Genomic DNA, 19,758 nt, shown 5'->3' with positions numbered 1-19,758 from the left:
TCACATATCACACATGCACACTTCAATAAGCCGACAGAACGCAGATTAATGTGTGGGCGAAATTGGAGTAAGGGGCAAAAATCTAGCTGTGTCTATTGGTTTATGCTTAAGCCGTTTATGACTTTACTGTGATAAAGGAAAACGGGTTAACGCGTTAACATGACCACATGAATTGTCGGCTTAAGCATAATTGGGATAAGAATGTCAATGTTAAATGTGCTCAATGATACACTACTCTTTAAAAGTTTGTGAAATATTATTACAATTTTAAATAACCGTTTTATATTTCAAAATATTTTTTAAAAATGTAATTTTTAGCATCCATTACTCCAGTCTTAAGTGTCACATAATGCTTCAGATATCATTCTAATACGCTGATTTGCTGCTCAAGAAACATTTCTTATTGTCAATCAGCTTTGCTGCTTATATTTTTTTGGAAACGGTGATACATTTTTTTCAGGATTATTTTGATGAGTAGAAAGTTCAAAAGAACAGTTTCCAAACTTTTGAGTGGTAGTGTGCATGTGCCATCAGTGCAAAATTTAACACTTTGGTTAAAAGCAGACTAAATTGAAAAATAGCCTTTACTCCAGATATGTAGTGGTATAAACACAATAGCAGAATCTCTATCCGGTTGACACATTTCTACCATCATACCGCCCTAATTCCATTCTGCCCCAGCAAAATGGGGAAGAGCATGACCCTCTAGACAAAATCTCAGACAAAAACCTCATCATCCCAGGCCTTTCACTATGGCGGCGAACGGAAATTAACTCACTCAGGTCGCCCTTATCCCCTAATCCACTTTGAAATGGACTGTCAAAGGCTGAATGTAAACAACAGTTTTGGTGGCAGATTCTGACAGAAGAGCAGAAGGCATGTCAAAACTGCTCCTTTAACAATGGCAGCTGAAGATTATCTACTGTACGAGACGGGTTGGCATCTAAAAAGGGATTTTCAACTTAAAATGTCACCCTTCGTGACAATGAATTGCAAATATGGCCCCCGGAAGAATATACATTAAAAAAAAAATGGTATTCATTTCGTGATGTCAAGGAAAAGGATAAATGTCACACGTCTATTGTCAACACAGGCCATCCAGGCTTGTTTTGTTCGCTGCATACAGTTTTGACATAATTGATCATTTCCTAAGCTCCACCTCCTTGGTTACGGTTGCTAGCTCAGGCTGAATGTCCAGTAAGAATGAGTAAGAATACTAAAACATTGCAATCAATACATATATGAATTAACATTATGTTGGTAACATGAAGTTAAAAGGTATATGTTCTTGCCAGTATTTTGCATGTTCATTTCACAGTTTCATCCACAGCACTTCAACTTCTCAAGATTTCTTTAAATATTTGGAAGAGGCAACAATAGCTATGTTTACATCCAACTATTTTCATGCGCATTTTGGGACATCGCATTTAAAAAGCTGAATGGAAATGCCAAGATGCAAATAAAAACTTCTAAATATGTGCATACAAACACTTTTGCGCTCCATTGAGGCAGATAAATGTTATATCTGATAAGAAGATGTGCATAAACTATGATGCACAACAAAACAACGTATGTGACTTTGTCTCAACAGTGGATGCGATTTGATAACTGGACTAACCAGTGGACTAATTTCATTGCACAAGATTTAAAATGTTGGGTTTGATCATTCTGAAGTCTATCCTCAGAATGCTTTGGTATAATAACCTCCCATCCGAATGCAAGATAACATGACAACGTTTATTGCGTTTCGACTGCAATAACTTTATGATGCAAGTCATTTATGATGTAGAAAAAAAAGAGCTACAGTGGTTTCCCAGATGGCAGCAACTTCCGATTTTCTTTTACAGATATTTTGTGCGCATTAGTTAAATTAGCAAATTTGGATGCAATAATACCATATTAGCTCTCTGATACCTTGTTATATGACTATTAGTACACAACGTTTTATAACATTTTTGGATAACTTCTGTAAAAGTATGTTTAAAACAATTCAAACATACCGATTCTCCAGAGACTTAGACATTAGAAAACAGCAAAAGTTTCTCTGATAATAAGCTAGAACAGTAATTAAAGGTAGGATTAGTCAAAAATATTTGTAAGGGGGTTAGCAAAGGGTCAGATATTTTGAAGAATGTCGGTAATCAATTATTGATGGGCCCCATTGACTTCCATAGTTTTTTTTTTATACTATGGAAGTCAATGGGGTCCATCAACTGTTTGATTACCCATATTCTTCAAAATGTCTTCTCATACAGAAACTCATACAGGTTTGGAACAACTTGAGGTTGAGCAAATTATTTTAATTTTTGGGTGAACTATCCCTTTAAGGATGATCTTGCCCAAATACATGTCCAGTTGCTAGTGAACTTTATAATTAATAGGGAAATATCAAATCACTGAAAATAATTTGAACAAGTAATGTTTCGAAACGTATGAAGCTGAAAACGCACACATCCAAACATGTATTGTGATATTATTGGCTGTCTAATAATGAAAAAGAGTAGGATTTTTAAAACGAGCAAGAGATGTGGAGGTACTGGCGGCATTTGTTATAATTCAGAAGATAAAAGGTGGATATAAAGCCATTCTATTAGATTAGTGTGGCACTGTGTGCATGTACCATATAATATGCATTGGTGCGAGTTTTCACATGCATGCAGTGACATATATAATGCATATCTATGATATACAAATATACATAATATATGAACAACAGATTAATATTTTATATAAATTCAAAAGAATTTTGAATAGGAGAAAAATAATGCAAAGAATTTATAAATTATTGAATACGACTACAAAACTCCACAAACTAAGAGCCAATACATACGTATAAGATACGTATAAGAAAATAAATGAAAAGAGCACCTAAATGCCATCAAGAGAAAAAAGCTCTGGAATTTTCATGTCACCATGGTGACAGAAGGGTGGAATAACAAATTCAACATGGATGTGTGCATGACATGCTGTGCGTCACTGATAAAAAGCATATTTTATTTATATATAACACAGTATATTTGAGTATAAACATTGGGAATTTGAGTGTGGAGAAAGTCAAAAGAGTCTGCAAAGAAAAGAAGTCACATTACGTGTGAGATTCTTCAACCCTTAATTTGCATAATGGCATGCGATTCACAATCTATTTTCTCTCTCTGAATATGAGAGACACAAAAACAAGAGCGAGAGGGGAACACAGAGAAAAAAGGGAAAGCCTATAGCAATCAGATGCAGCATAAGAGTTTTTAAATGGGACTTTTTTAAATTGCTAAAAAAATGCTAAAAAATAGATTGTCATATACTATAAACTTTATTGTTTTTTAATAATGTTTAATATTAATTTTGTATAGGCTAATTAATACAAATGAATAATAATAATAATTAACTATAAGGATCAAGCATCTTACACATGTCCTTGTCAAAATGTCAAGCACAGGGTTTCTTTTGACGAGACTGGCTTGCGGCCATCATCGTCATGTGTGTGTCTGATTATGTCCGCAAAAGATATGATTCTCATATCAGAGGAAAGCTAAAAGAAGCAAGGAGAGGGATTTGATGGAAAGAAAGACATGGTATGATGTATTCAACAAGAGGATGTGACAGATCAGATGTCAGGTAGAGGTAGAGGTAGAGGTAGAGAGAGAGAGAGAGAGAGAGAGAGAGAGAGAGAGAGAGAGAGAGAGAGAGAGAGAGAGAGAAGCTGTGATTTAATAGCTGGGTGCACCTGCAGCCTGGATATCCTCTGCATCTCAATGAGCTTTGCGTTCCCTCTACCCATCACTGTCCTTCCTCTCTACTCTTTCAATCCCTCAGTTTTTCTCTCTGTATGCTTGCTCACTCTTTTACTCGTTCTTCAGGATAACCGTAAACAAAACTGTCCTTATAATGAAATATTGAAATGATCAATATTTATTACATTAAATCCATAATTGCCACAAAATTACACACAAACCATGTGTATTCTTATTTTAAGTGAACCTGTATTTCACGTAGTCAGGTTTCTTTATCCTTAATGCTGGTTTTTGAAGACGAGAACATATCACACAGCATGTCCATGTTGGCTATTCTACTAAATGAATATACATTTTTCATTTAATATGAATTGAAATATCATGTAGTTTAATTGGATGCACAGCCTTTGATGTCAACAACAGGAGAGGCCAAGGAAGGTTAAAAACTCCCATAAGTATTTGTCCTGGCTTTTGCCCCTTTAAGGTACAGTATAGTCACATGGCAATATATCATTTCCCTTCACTTTATAGAACAAATTGCATTGTTGGAATTAAAAGGGCAGACTTAGAAGAACACTTAGAATAATAGACAGTCAGACTTAGAATAATAAGCTGTTTTTAAGCCACATGACATTTGATTTCCTCTCCAAGACAGCAAAGTGCATTTTTTTTGTATATTTATCATACAGCAAGAATTTTTCGCTGCATCATTGATTAGATAATTAGATGCCGTTGTTTACAGAAGAACCTTGTCTAACAGAGTTTTGGAGAAAAATATGAACATTGCCATATGGCAATTCTGTACCACAGTGGAATTGCTGTGATGCATTTCCACACCGGCCATAATAAAACTGTATACTTTTTAAAGCATAACAATACGTATGCATAAATAATACAATTATGATGTCTGCTATGTGTCTTCAGAAAAATATAAAAATGCATACCATTTTCAATATATAAAGGAAAGAAAAAAAAGTGTACCACTGAAGACGAACTAGGATTTCCGATACTTTATTACATTTTCAGTTGTGTACAGATTTGATGTATTTCCCAAGGTGTTTCTCAAAAATATTTATCTATTTTTGTTACTGGAGCTTTTACATGTAAAATAAATAAATAAAACACAAATTCTCATTGTAAATATAGTGCATTTAACAATGTTCAACAACAAGCAATGGATAATTGTTTTGTTAACCTAACTATGCACATTTATATAGTTGATCACTTCTTTTATTTTTTGATTGACCTTCAAAACAGACCTGTCTCTCTCCACAAATGATCTCAGTACAACGTATAAGATCACCTTCCTTCTCCTCCTCTATCCTTCTGTCTGTCTCTCATCCCTCTCGAGTTTGACGAGGCAGGCATTTTTAATGTGACTGACAGTCTGAGGCAGTACCCTGACCAAATGGAGCGGGTGTCAGCTGGCTATGTTGGCGCTCGGTATAAGGGGCTTTTCATATAGCCGAAGCAATTAACTGCCGACACCTAAATTGATGTTAGGATGAATTACACAGGTTCATTGAAAGCACTCCACCATGAAGGTTGAGGAGGAACATGCTTGGGAAATTAAAAATATATATATAATAATTTTTTCCTCCTTCACACTGTCCCAAACCCCAGCCTCTGTCTGTTCTCTCTGATACATGCTTATGCTGAAAAATGATAACGCCTCATGTTTATTATTTGTTTAATTTTTTTGCCTTTTTTTCAACAGGCCTTTTCAGTCACTTTCAGGCCTTTATCCACAAATTGCTTCCAGTAAACAAACAGCCCAATTGTTTCTTACATCGCAGACAAGGCCAAACACAGGAAGGGATAGCTTAAGTCTGTTTGATATTTAATGAGGTGCAAAATCTGAGACCACATTGAAAATCTGGGATTCAAAATACTAATAAACCTGGAAATAAACAGTTGAAATTTTTTATTTTAAATATATAAATATTGTGTTGATTATATAATTTATAATGACAAAAGCGGTATAAAAAAATTTTCACTAGTGGTCCTAGACTTTAGGACCTCACTGTACTCATATTGGGGCATCCAACAGAGGCATTTTAGTCCTGTACACAATGAAGACTATACAGAGAGCTCAGAGAGATAATTCTCCTACGCTGAGCATAGAGAGACAAACATAATGAGGAGGAACTGAAGAGTTTATGGGAAATGCCATATCAAATCACATAAAAGCAGCTGGAGGAAAGGTAGATGAGCGTTAAGCATTCTCATGGGGTTTGCTTGACAGGCTCTGAGGTATTTCATCCCACCTCTAAGCCAATAGCAATAATGAAGCTTCATATAGCACAGATTCAACCATCATGATCAATAGACCCATCATGCATTGCAACACAGTGGGGGTGGATTTTATAGTATATAAACCAAAGGACTGGTCTTTTGTAAAACGCAGAGGGAGGAAGTTACTAAGAATGATTTTTCTTTTAAAATGCTTGTGGTTAGTGAATAAGACAGGCATTTACATCAAAGTACCATGGTGTAACTGTATAGTATAGTCTGTTTAAAGAGATACATGAAAATTCTGTCAGCATTTACTTTACTTGCATTATTTTTATCATTGACTTTCTTTCTTCTTTTGGAAAAGCTCCCAAAGCTCTTTTTTTTTTTTGAAAAAGTGACAATGAAAATCAATGGGGTTCAATGATGTCCAATTGAAAAAAAATGTTTTGAAGCAGAGAGTGCTTCAAAATATCTTCTGTTGTGTTCCACAGAAGAAAGAAAGGATGAAGATTCATGCTGGCCAAGTCTGGTTTGGTTTAAGCTAGTTAGGTGGAGATTTAGGTTGTGGACCAGCATAGTCATGACAGAACTCAAACAGATTGGTCTTTATCGTCAATATAGCTGACTAAGGGACATAGTGGTTAGGCTAGAGAAAAGGACCATACTGGGGACCAAAACACTGCACATGTTGGTGTCTGAAATAGCTTACTATCACATGAAGGTGGAGGTCCTTCAAACTCGAGATGAGTCCCCAGGCGACAGGTTTGAATGCTGTTCCCATTTAGGTGATATCCTGGCAAACATCTGTAACGCACTATATCACCTGTGGAACGAGAGGGAGCGAACAGATGTAAGCATATTCATCATTGCTTTATCAATTGTCTTTCAGATGCACTTTCTGTAATATTATGGAGAACATGGGATTTCTGAGATGCTCGGAACAACAGGAGCAGCATCTGGCTGTTCCTGCTATTGCCCCGCTCACAACTTGATGAAGGCCACGTCCCCTCCCTGTCTTGCTTAATGGCTGACAGTGACAATAAAAGAATAAAGGGAGAAGGAGAGAGTGAGTCAAAGGGAGACTCAATGTGCCGGCGCTGCATTGCAGTGTAATTAAGGAAGCGCCACACCGCATGGTTTACATTCATAACACCCATAGGCTGCTACCTGAGGGCCGCTCAGATCTCTGAAGCAAATCTCACTGTTGCCACACAAACATTCAGGCACTCTGTGACTCCGCTAAGAGGAACAAAAACACCAAGTGGTTTTATCATGTACTGTAGCATTTAACTTGTAACACAAGCTTGCAAAGAAAAAAAAAGAGGCTTTGCATGCTGTGAAATACATATTTAGGAATGTGTTTGTGGCTGAGAACGTGCCTTCATGGCCGTCCAAATACAACGACCTTAGTTAAATCACTGAATTAAGCGAATAAATTGGATGTGGTGGATAATCAGTGATCAAAACAGTGATTCAGTGTAGGTTTGTGCCAAAGACCATGACTGTTTTAACCCCGACAGAGGCTCTACAAACACACTTCATTCCAGAGAGATCAAACAACCCTGCACTAACCCGTAGCAACCCATTTAGAACAATTAATATAAATGAATGCATTTTTTTCTCCATGCCAGATAAGCAGTGCATTGATTTACCAATGGATTTCAGAGACAACAGAGGCTGGTGACTCATCATTAGAGGACCAATGAAGTCATGATTGTTTTATTATTTATAAGTTTCTGTGGGCACTCGGAGGTGAAACCAACAGCTTTAATAAACCATTCAAAAGATTTTTTGGGAAAAAAAAGTTAACATTGCTTGAATACAATCAAGAAAAAAGAAAAGAAAAAAAACCTATTAGAGATGGACAGCCAAAATTGTTCAATTACAGTTCGTTCAATTATAATTTGTAATTACTAAACAAAACAGTTGAAGTAGTTGTTTTTTTAGAGGTGGAGTTTCACACAGAGACTGGCTATTTTATAATCTGCTAGTAAGCTAGTAAGTTCCTCAATTCACCTGCTATAGGAAAGTATCGCAAACAGATTATATAGAATATAAAAGTGTATACTTAATTTATAAAATAGCTTCTATCTGGGCTCCCCATGACTTTGTGTTTGCACAAAATGTAGACTCAACCTATGTTCTAGCACCAAGCACAATACAACATCAGCCTCTGCTTTGAATTCTGGCAATGAGTCAGCATATCAGCAAGGCCCTATGGGACTGGTAGCCCTGACATCTGAGCGGTTTTCTCTCCTCAAAGCGAGTTCTCGAGGGGTGTGAGCGGTGAGAGTGGGGGGTGCGGGAGGTGTGTGTGTGTGGCTGGCTCTGCTATTCTGGGAACATTATTAATGAGAGGCGCTCAAGCCTGAAAATGAACTGGCAGCCTGCGTCTCTGCTCAAAATGTTCCACTTATACTGGGCCAGGCCGAGTCCACCAACACGAACACACACATACAAATCAGATTGTAAATGATGTAAAATCAATTCGTACTCACCTATCTTAAATTCTTTACTGGCCATCAGTATTTCTGCATTAGGAATGATGGGAGGTGGCAAACAAAACTGAAGTCTATAGGCTAGAAGAAAGAGAGTCAGAGAGGTAAAGAGAACAGGTTCAGACATGTCATATTGCATTGGGGGTTATTCATTGTGAAAGTACAGAACAGTTCTACATGACAAAAAATATCATTTTTCATTTCGTTTAGGGTTTAGCTGAATAGCTAAAGGATAGCCCCTATTAGATCCAAAGATTAATTTCTACATTGAAAGCCATGCATTATATTGTAGTAGATGTTTGAGCAGTTATATTTTCTTTTTTTTGGAGGGCTTTTTAAGTGTGACATGGCTGTTGTGATGCTGACAGCTATCAGTGTTGTCATGTCGTAATCTACCTGCAGCTCCATTGGATTGATAAAACTGTATTCAGTCCTAAGCACCCATACAGATTTGTAATACTCGAGCCTGGACACGGTCTCAAATCCATGACCATATTTTCATGGACTTGTCATGAACTCAGGAACATTTGATTGGCACCGGGACTCGAGACCATGTCTGGTCTTGAGTACCACAGCACTTCAGATACATTTTGTGGTCTGTGCCGAAATGTGCCTTCTGAATCATTCAGACCCTCTCTAGATCTTTGTCTTGACTCCAACTCAACCTACTCTGATCTCAGCCTAGACTGGGACTTGAATAAGCTGGTTTGGACTACAACTCTGCAATTATGTATTTAATCACATCTTTCCACGGGGTCCTGCGGCAATCAAGCAACTGCTATTGAGATGTATGGGAAGGCTAACGGTAACTTTCTCTTGAATCAATTACCTTGGTAGTTGATCTTGAACAGTCCACCTTTCTCCGAATTGCTTCGGAAACGTATCAGAACTTGATTAGAAGTGCTGCTTGGTGGGTTGTTGGCCTCTCCCTCTGTAAACACTCCGAGTTTGCGAGCTGTTTCCTGAGGTCCGTCCCTGTTGAAGACACACCATTAAAATTAAATGTATAAAACCCGCTGACCTTGCATACTCAATGGGACAGGAAAACACCACATTCCTTGTTGCCTGACAATGCACAGTAAATCAGATCCCACCCATATAACCAGGCTGGTTTGAGAAACGTTTCGCTGAATATTGATTACTTTACTGATTTGAGGGACGATTCTAGCCATACTGATTACCTCTCTGATTTCAGAGACTCCTCTCACACTCTTACGGTTCTTTCATGCTCAGTTCAGACTCAGCCTCTGTGTCAAGGCATTGTGAAACCGAAGCCACCATCTACAAGGACATTACCTAGGGGGGTTCCCTTTACGATCCTCTTGTGGGAAGGGAACAACTTGGCACCAACCTAATCCCAGTTTTAACCATGACCATTCAGCTTCAAAACCATCTGTTTGTGGCCATCTGAGCTTGCGCTACAGATTATGTCCTATCCTGTGCATTCAGAAAAGCATCTGGTTGGCTAAAGGGAGTGCTGGCTCACTGAACTGAGACCAAGCTGTCTTGACGGAGCTTTTCTTTACTCTTCTGGTTATACTGTACCTTTAGTTTGAGTTGAAGTGGATGAATCCTGCATGTAAGAGAGTAGATAATGCCTCAAGAAAGAGTAGGGAGAACCATAGATTAAAAAAAAAAAAAAAAAAAAATTCATTGCTTCAGTTAATCCAAACAGAAAATTGCAGAGATTCATTGAAGATTCAATGAATTTAGAGAATGTGCGTAATTAGACTGAATCTTAATCTGTTTTAAGGGGAACCTATACATACAGGCCTCAAGTGACTCAATTTAGAAGCCAATTAATTTGCCACCAGTCTGCATGTGCTATAAATATGCTCCCTCCCAGAAAAGAAAGTGACAAACAGAGAAAGAGAAGTTGTAGAAGCAAAATCGTTACAGGAAGTTGAACAACTCACCAGACTGTGATGAAATCTTGGGGGCCATGGACTTGCAAGAGGGTGAAATTAAGACGAATTCCCAAGCCTGATGCCACGGTAATCAGCCAGCTGCAGTCCGCAGAAGCGGGGTAGTCCTCTGGGTAACCGGGGGAGAAGATAGTGCCATTTTCTGATGTAATGTTACCTCCACATGGCACTAAAAGGGAAAAATGAAAACAATTGGAAAAGTTTTTGTAGAAACCAAAGACTAAAGAAACGCCATCACAGAAAGCAGCATTGGCAGACGGAGGATAAAGCAGAAACCAGGATAGGGGCAGGGCGACATGGGTGAAAATCCCCGCTGGGTTCTAAAACACCACTCAGTCTTTCTCAGTAGTTCACTTTCCATGTCCGACTCCATCTTAGAAATCCCTCTTGCAGGCAATGCTTTGCATTTATATAGACGTGTCTATGTTTCCAATGATTCAAATGAGCCCCAGACATATGAAATCAAATCCCCTTCCTGCTCTTGCTGATCCCTGATCCCATGCTGCTGCTGCTGCCCCCGAGTCGGTGAGGAAATAATCAATGCGATTTGGCTGGTGAAATAAAGATAGGCCCACGACTTGAACGCACACATAACGACAGTCATAATACACTCTCACTCTGACTGTACTCTCAGCGGTTTCTTGCACCGTCAAGGTCTCTCCGTCCCCACATCCCCACTCATTCCCGCCCTCTCTATCCTTCTACAATTCTTTATACACTCTTTCCTCCTCCTTAATTTCCTCTCGTCTCCGATGGAATGCTGAGAGGGGTGCCTATGTTAATCCCTGGTGCCGTGTGTTCTCTCTCGCCACCTTACTTGCTAAATGAAGTATCGATCACAGCATTGATTAAAAAAAAAACATGCCACGCTATCAAGCAGAAATGCATGGTGACGTTATCGATTGGGCAAAAAAGTTGAGTGGTGAGTGGGGATGGGAGGAATGTGGTGAACTGAAAAAGAGGGGGGAACCATAGATGGAGGACAGGCCAAGTTGGTTGATATGGACAGGTGGGACAGTAGAAGAGAAAATCGATCATCTTTTTAAAGCCTGGAAGAGGAAATCTATGTACATGACACCCTGGGCATGAACTACTGGTGGCAGCATGTGTAGGTGATAGCTAGGGTAGTAGGGTTGTAAAGTACGTATAATTTTAATTAAGTAAATAATAATAATAATAATAATAATATATATATATATATATATATATATATATATATATATATATATAATATATACATATATTGTAAGAATTTGTTCTTAACTTGAGTACTTGATTTTATGTAAATTTTACGTACCGGTAAGTGCATTTCATTGTAAAATGTAGTTAGCCAAACCTCTAACAATTCTTGCCTCTGAAAACATCTCATCGGTCGCCACAGCAAAGTCTTTGACCTAAAGCAATGCACTATGAAAACACTATATAGTATTTTACTATAAATGTGAAGATTTTACTATACAGATACAATGATAAAATTCGGATTAATTAGGCCGCTTGACCACAGCATGTCCATAGCCAATTTATTTCATCAGTTTCAAAAGCTAATATAAAATGACATACTTATTTTATATCTTGAGACCCATGCTTTGACTACAGTATAATTTCTCTGTACCTTTTAAAACCCTGGTGGTGCCGTAACTGGGACAAGTATATCGGAGACAAATGATAACACAAAAAGAAAAAGAAAGAGAGAGAGAGAGAGAGAGAGAGAGAGAGAGAGAGAGAGAGAGAGAGAGAGAGAGAGAGAGAGAGAGAGAGAGAGAGAGAGAGAGAGAGAGAGAGAGAGAGAGAGAGAGAGAGAGATGGCAGTTTGAAGTGCATTAAAAAAAGAATGTGGCAAACTTTCATGTTTTTTTGGGGGACTCTTAGTCTTACTTACTGGTACTCTCAGCTGTGACTTTACAGCCCCTTCAAAAATGTAATTCACCATTTATATTTATATAAACGCATTCTGTGAACAAAAGAGTCATATCTTTCATCTTGACAGTGTACATATTACACAGCATGGGAGTATGGTGCGTCACATTCCTTTTTTCCATTTTCACTCTGTTTAACACCAGAGCTCTCGATTCCTACAAATTCAATTACGCACACTGCAAGAGTGTTTTAACAAGGCCCAGGTTGATGCTAAGTTTTTCATTGTGTGGAGTTATTGTAACACAGAGTGGATGTATAATGTGTGTTTCTATTTGCGGGTTCACCTGTGCAGCGATGCTGGGCAAAGCACCGGTGCCTGAACAAGGCGACGGGGCTGCGAATGCTATGTCAGCCCCTTGAGTACCTCCCTAGAGCATCTTTATTCCCATATGAACATTCAGCAGCCCCGCTGCATATGCTACCTCGTGACCCACTGCATAATTAACTCATTGAATCAACAGAAAAAAAAATGAGCATGAGAATGTGGGTCAAGGATAAACTCGATTCCTTTCCCATCATCCCCTTGGATGAGATATTAGGAAGGAGCCATTAAGTCTGTAGGGATGGTTTATAGTAAAGAATTTGCATTTATGTGCAGTTGCCCTCTTTGACCCACATTCAAAGCTGCCCATCTGATGATGGGTAAAACAAAGTTAGTAATTAAGCATACAGAATACATTATTTGCCAGTAGTTAAGTTTAAATATTTTATAATAACTTGTTGTAATTTGTTATCTTGCATTTTATGAAACAGAGCAATGTGAACATGCTGTGAAACCTCATTTGTGTTCTATGGAGAAAAAATAAAGTCATAGAGGTTTGGAATAAATAATTTTAATTTCATTAAATCATTTAAACCTTTTTTTTGGGAACACTTTAAAGCCTTTATATATATTATATTATTATAATTATATTATATTATAGATATTTGTAATGCATTAATTATGCTGTGTAATGCATGGCATGAATAATTGTAACCACAGTTATAATATATTTTAATACTTAGCTATTCATTGTTACACTGTCAGTTCAAAGCTAGACTAAAAACACATCTCTTTGACCTAGCATACACATAATACATTATAGACTTCTATAAATTCAATGTTAGGCTGCATAGATTAGGTCAGCCGGAACTTGGAACACTTCCCTTAAATCTTGATGTACTCGCTACATCATAAGAAGAATGGCATCTACGCTAATATTAGTGTCTTTGTTTATCCCGAGGTTTTCCCGCAGCCTGCCGGATCCAGGCCGTGTCCAGATCTGACGAGGGAGCTTTGCTTGGACCCGATGACAATGCAGTGCTGAAGTATCCACTATCCTCTCCCTATGGAGGATCCCTTTCCCACTCTACAGATAAAGCGTTGTGAATTCCGGCTCGCGTACCCCGAAGTGATAAAATAAAACAAAATTCTGTATCAAAATTTATAGGCAAGAAAAGTAGTTTGTTTAGGCTGGGTTGTATGAACTACAAACCTGCGCACATATTTTAAAAAGCACATGACTAGAGAATTCTGAATGAGCATGTGAACGCCGTCAGTGTTAATCACAGGTTCGCGTTTAAAGTCTGATCATTTCGACGGAAGTGAATCAATCAAAGTTAACTTTAGCTGGAAGTAACATTATTCAACAACCGCTATAACGCCAAAACAATCTGTTACCTTAATTTATATGTTTATCTCTGTAAAGCTGCTTTGAAACAATCCATTGTTAAAAGCGATATATAAATGAAGATGACTTGACTTGACACATTTAGGAAGAATAATGCATTAAAACATAAAAAGGCTTTAAGTAAAGTGTTACCTTCTTTTTTGTAATATTACATTCCAGATGTTTACTAATGTGGGAGAGAAATGGAGGGGGTTGTACCTTCACAACGAGGAAACGGTTGATCCCAGTTGCGTGTAGTACCATGTTGACAGGTAAGAATGGAGTGTCCCATCAGCTGATACCCAGGATAGCACTCAAAAGAGATGGACTGACCCACATTATAACCAGCTCCAACCACCACACCATTGTGAAAGGGTTCAGGATCAGGACACTCCTGAAGTTCATAGGCTGGAAGAGACAGGCATATTGATACATGAAACATGGGGGAAGAAAATGCATGATTCATTTTTGAACCTGCAAGAAGAAAGCAGAGCCCCCGACAAGTGCATCTGTTGTGACACCTCAAAGAAATGAATTTGCATCTATAAAATGATTGCTCTGAGCTCCAAGCACCAGGTTTTACATGTAAACCATATGCATGGAATCCACTGATTGCTGTACACCAACAAAGCATTGGGATTTGATTCAAAGCAAATGCAATCAAAGCTCTGGCAATGACAGATGCTGTCATTTTTTTCTTCTCAGATTTCAATTTTGGAGGTCTGAACTTCATGGGAAAGCAAACAAGTGATCAATGTTCATTGCAGGTAGTGAAAGCACCAAAACACACTTACTTCACAACATCTCGTCCCTGAGTTAAAATGATTTCCTTGTGTTTCTCCATTTTTCTGTCTATTTACCTCCTCAATTATGTCTTAAAGTCATTCTGAAGAGAAGTTTTGAAATAAAAAATTCATACGCATTTCTTTTCATTAAATCTGTCTGAGTCTGGCGCCATTATAAGTAGTTTTGCCAAATTATTTTTCAAATCTCATAGACACAAAAGGAAATACGCTGAAGGTTTCAGACAGAATGACCATGACTAAAGAAATTGAATTATGTGGATTAGAGTATCTTCTGTAACAAAGCTCTGCAAAAGGGTATACTGCCAGATATAATGCTTGATTTATATGCTAATGTACACATAATTATGTAAATACTGATTTCACAAGTCATTTCAATACTGCAAACTGTCATTGCACTACAGTGTAAATTATGATAGCTTTCATGGATCCTTCTTAGAACAGGCCCTTTCTATGAAACAATTTTTAAATTCCCTCATTGGACTCATATTCAACTTTGGATTCTGGCACCAGCAGCATTTTATACCTGATGGATTTTATGCACAGCTTCACAGAGAGCGGATTACTATCGTGTTTACTCGTTATCTTGACTGATTGTCTTGGCAAGGTATTGAAACTGACATTCAAATTGAGGTTCCTGAGAAAATAAACGTGCAAAGGCAGAACTGCAACAACAATGCTAACTACAACAGAATGTGGACTTTTGTATTCCCGCCCCCAAGTAAAATGGTCAATCCTCAACTTTTTCAACTTTACTTTTTTAGTTTCCTTACCCTGATAATCAAATCTGAAGCCAGGCTTATTCTGAGAGTGATCACTATGGAAATATACAGTGGTCTCATGGGAGGTGGTTAGAAGAGATGATGGTATGTCCTGCCCACTGAATCTGCCAATCACTGTGCTGGTGTCAAAAGGTCCATTTCTAATTTCCAGGAAATCATGGTTGGCCTCAGTGGAAAAGTTCAAGAACTGCACATGAGCCCCTGTTTGGATGATAAAACAGGATGTGTTTAGTAATGTCAAAGTGGAATGCCATCCCAGTCATAGTGCTAACAACTAGTTTTATGCAGGCAACAGGCATACAAGAACAGCTTCTATCTACTTGAATGGAGAAATTGAAATGTGATTTTCTTCTCCTATTCATTTTTCCATGAGTGCTCTGCCTCATTCTCATTCTGTCTGTGGTGACATTCCGTAACAAACCAGTTACATATCATGGTTAGTATCAACAGTTTTAGCCAATTCATCTTAAACTAGAACTCACTGGCATTACCAGGAAACTCTTTCTAAATAGCATCTGTTCATTCTGCTGTGTCCTTACCGTAACCGACTGGCAAATAAATCCTCCAGGTGCAGTCACTGTTGCTAGGGTAGTTTCCTGGGAAACCAGGGCTGAGAATGGTGCCTTCCATCTCCTCTCTGATTCCCCCACACTGAGCTGAAAGGAAAAATGGTGGGGACAGTATTAGAAACATTAATTTGTCGAAAACGCATACTGCAATATAAACCAAACCTGTAGTGCTCAAGGTTCAAGTACTTCTAAAGGCAAATACAAACAGCTGACAGCTCTCAGGCTATTATTAGAGAATGATATGAGGCAACCAACAGGCTATTTCCACTTCTTTTGATTGGTGGGAACATAAATATGACTGAAAGTGAAAATTACTGTCACTGACCTGCAAATGAACTGGTCTTTTATTGGTGAGCCAGCATGGCTTCTATAGTTGCTAAATATACAGTAGGATCCAAAAGTCTAAGAGCACATTGTCTAAATCTAATATATCAAATATACAATACAATATCTAATTTATACATGATATGTATTACGTGATATACATGACATGGATTTTAACATTTTAAACAGAAATGTTCATCATTCCTGTAATATTATATATTTGTAGGTCGTCAAATTAGTATATTTGTAATTTGTGCTTATAATGGAAGCAAGAAAATATGCAAAAACTTTATCATATTTCAGAAAGTTTTCTAACTTCCAGTAAAAGCACAAGATGCTGTTTTTCAATTTAACTTTTCACTCTAACTGTAAATAAAATAAAATAAATACATCTCCAGAGTGAAAGAGCATGTAAACATGCAGCGCAATGTGACATCTACGACAGCCTGTGTGGGCTACAAGTCGATTGACGTTTCACGTTGCTTAGCAATGCAGTCTACCTTATTCACTGACCCTGAAAGCTTTGTGTCGAATAAAGAAATGTAACACATTAGCTTTTCTATTGACATCATAGGGGAAACAAGTCTTTCATTTATTAAAAAGGCCAATTCACTTCCCAAAGCTATCAAAGGCCACTCAAGCACCTCTGCAGCCTTCAATCTTCTCATATCAGTGAAAACGTATGCTCAATCCCCTCCTCCTCTCGAGGCTTTGAATCTAAACTACTGATTGATTCAAATATCACTCTGATTAAAGCCCTGGCTTTGGACTCAAAGAGACTCGATGGATGTGCTGTGAAGCCCTACAAAGCTTCAGATCATGAATGGAGTCTATATAGAGTGGAGGGGTTAAAAATATGTTCTGTGCTTTTGAAAAAGCAGCAGGAATCAAGAAACTGCTGATGACCATCCAAGCAACGAATAAACCATCTCAAGAGCCCAGCCAATCACAGCAGGAGATTGTACTAATAGGGGTATAATTGAGCGTTAGGTTTTTTAAAGAAACACGTGATACTATTATGTCGATCATGTGAATACTCTTTATCCTTGCTCTTTTCACTGTATTAGATAAATTAACAAACCAAACAGCAGTTTTTAATGAAAGATGGCACAAGCACACATTTCAAATTGCATTATGTTCAAAGTTAATGTGATGAACTACACACTGCTAGGACATCTGTGTGAACTTGAGGAGAATTGACCTCATACTTTCACTAAAAATGAGCTTGGGACCAGCTGGATAAAAGCAATAACTGCATAAACGGCTCAGAAAAGTGAAGTTAGTTCTGTGAAACACTCTAGCATCATGTATTTGATAATTTGTTACCTAATACAGTGAAATTCATACATTTTTAAATGCGGCTTAAGTGCCCAAGTACTTTTAGGGGGCGCTGTACCCACGCAAGTGCCAGTGTAGTTCTGTAACATTTGGGACTCTGTGGTAGATCTGAACTCATAAATCTGCAGAAGCCAGGATTTAGAAAAGAAATAAATGAATAAAAGATGACAGAAGTTATTACCAATGCAGAGAGGAGGCGGATAGTTCCAGCGGCGCACAGGCCCTGGCATGCAAGAGATATGGGACACTCCCTGCAAAGAAGAATAAAATAAAAATAAGAAATATTGTTTGTTTTTCAGTTTTTCCTTCATTCATTCAGTATTCACTCGGGCCACACTCTGACTGGTAACGTTTGGACCATTATGACATCATGACTTTTCTCAGATTTTTGGCTTTTTAAGTCGAGAGCACACTTACAAAACTGAAGCTGTACCTTTCATGTTTTAAGTTTCGACCTAGTCTGCAACAAAACCCTAGAATGTAAGTAACTCGTATCGGGGGAGTTCTCTTTTTGCTCACAAATTTGTGAGGCAAAGCTACTACTAATCGCAGATGCTACAAAAAATGTAAAACTGGCTTGAAATAGCTTCCAGGTTTGCACACTGTCCTGAGCAGCCAACAGGTAATGAAAATGCAAAATAGCAGTTGATCAACATGGGGGCCAGAAATTGGCTAAACTATTATACTGCTTCCGCTCCCATCTCTCCAAACAAAAACTTAATAAAAAATAAAAAAAATGACTGCAAGGTCTTTTGAACACATAACCTTGGCATTACTACTAGTATATACCTGTAAATAGTCTGGAAAGAAAAATACAGTAAATAGGTTTCTGAGAAGAAAAGGCTTCCGATTTAGTTTGTTAGTTTGTCCCTCTCAGCAATTAGGTGCAACATCATTTCTTTTGGTAGAAGCTAGACAAATTAGGTGCATGCCAACAGGTTGCATAACATGCTCTCAGTCAAGGCTAATCATGGTTTTCCTCTGACCACATTGTGTTTTGAGCAGTGAATTATTGGATAGCGAGAGTGCTTTAAGGACATTTTAGTGCTTTAAGGACATTTTGGTACTTTGTACAATAAACCAATTTAGAACCATGTTGGGATGCAACTTGATGGCTAATGTAACATCTGTGTCCTGAAGCGACCACTGCTGTATTGTGTTCATGGCTTTGTCCTACTTTTGGCAAGTTCACTTTCACCTGCAGAGTATATCCAGGGTCACACTGAAAGGACACCACATTGTTCATCTGTAGTCTCTCGCCCACTTTGAAGCCATTCATGGGTATAACCGGTTCAGGACAGCTAGTGAGGGACACAGCTGTGAGAGAAAACGGGACAATAAGACAAATAAAGAGAGGAATTAAGCTGAATGCAAAAGCTAGTTGAGATTTTAGAGATGTTTGTATGTAGGTCCAGATGCACAGGACTCATAACAGATGTCCTACTCTTGTACTCCAGACGGAAACCGGCTGCAGAGACACTGATGTCTGAGAAGAAGTGCAGGTAGAGCTGGTTAGAGGTGCTGTTTAGGAGGGCTGGGACTGTTGTACCTGTAGAATAAAGAAGCCGTTAGCATATTGTGATTGTGTAGTTGAATCAGTGTGTCCTTGACATCTTTTTGTTAGTTGCAGGTTAAACTATGCACACTTCACATTGCTTTTGTTCACAAAACCTATTAAAATTGTATTATTTATTTAAAATAAAGCTGAAATAAAAATACATTAACACTAATAACTAATAAAAATTCAATTTCAAAAATATATAAAAGCAAATAAATAAAATCCCAAATATACTATAATAGTTTTTAATACTAAAATCACACGCACGCACACACACACATACACACAAATTCGTCACTAATTGATAAAAATAAACAAATATAAAAAAAATATTTTTAGTTCACAGGCATGGAACTGTAGCAAGCAATTTAAGATATTTATGGAATAATGTGAAAGTTTTATGTTATGCACACAATGTTTTACATCATATGT

At 37.8% G+C, this 19,758-nt stretch overlaps 1 protein-coding gene across 1 annotated transcript in view; it reads right to left on the bottom strand.

The window, feature by feature from the left end:
• The window catches only part of csmd2 (CUB and Sushi multiple domains 2), a 334,540-nt gene that overhangs the window by 39,519 nt on the left and 275,263 nt on the right, over positions 1 to 19,758 (bottom strand). The window contains exons 37-46 of the mRNA XM_056257596.1: positions 19,213 to 19,317; positions 18,967 to 19,085; positions 17,950 to 18,019; positions 16,077 to 16,193; positions 15,529 to 15,738; positions 14,172 to 14,360; positions 10,378 to 10,555; positions 9,291 to 9,436; positions 8,462 to 8,542; positions 6,673 to 6,786 (exon numbers count right to left, since the gene is read on the bottom strand). Of these exons, the coding sequence (XP_056113571.1) occupies positions 6,673 to 6,786; positions 8,462 to 8,542; positions 9,291 to 9,436; positions 10,378 to 10,555; positions 14,172 to 14,360; positions 15,529 to 15,738; positions 16,077 to 16,193; positions 17,950 to 18,019; positions 18,967 to 19,085; positions 19,213 to 19,317 (1,329 nt within the window). The remainder of the gene's footprint in view (positions 1 to 6,672; positions 6,787 to 8,461; positions 8,543 to 9,290; positions 9,437 to 10,377; positions 10,556 to 14,171; positions 14,361 to 15,528; positions 15,739 to 16,076; positions 16,194 to 17,949; positions 18,020 to 18,966; positions 19,086 to 19,212; positions 19,318 to 19,758) is intronic.

This window comes from Rhinichthys klamathensis, unplaced genomic scaffold (genome assembly GCF_029890125.1).
Source record: "Rhinichthys klamathensis goyatoka isolate OS25496 unplaced genomic scaffold, OSU_Roscu_1.1 h1tg000140l_1, whole genome shotgun sequence".
In the NCBI taxonomy this organism is placed as follows: Eukaryota; Metazoa; Chordata; class Actinopteri; order Cypriniformes; family Leuciscidae; genus Rhinichthys; species Rhinichthys klamathensis.
The sequence above is the reverse complement of the archived record's forward strand: the minus strand, read 5'-3'. Positions and strand labels throughout refer to the sequence as shown.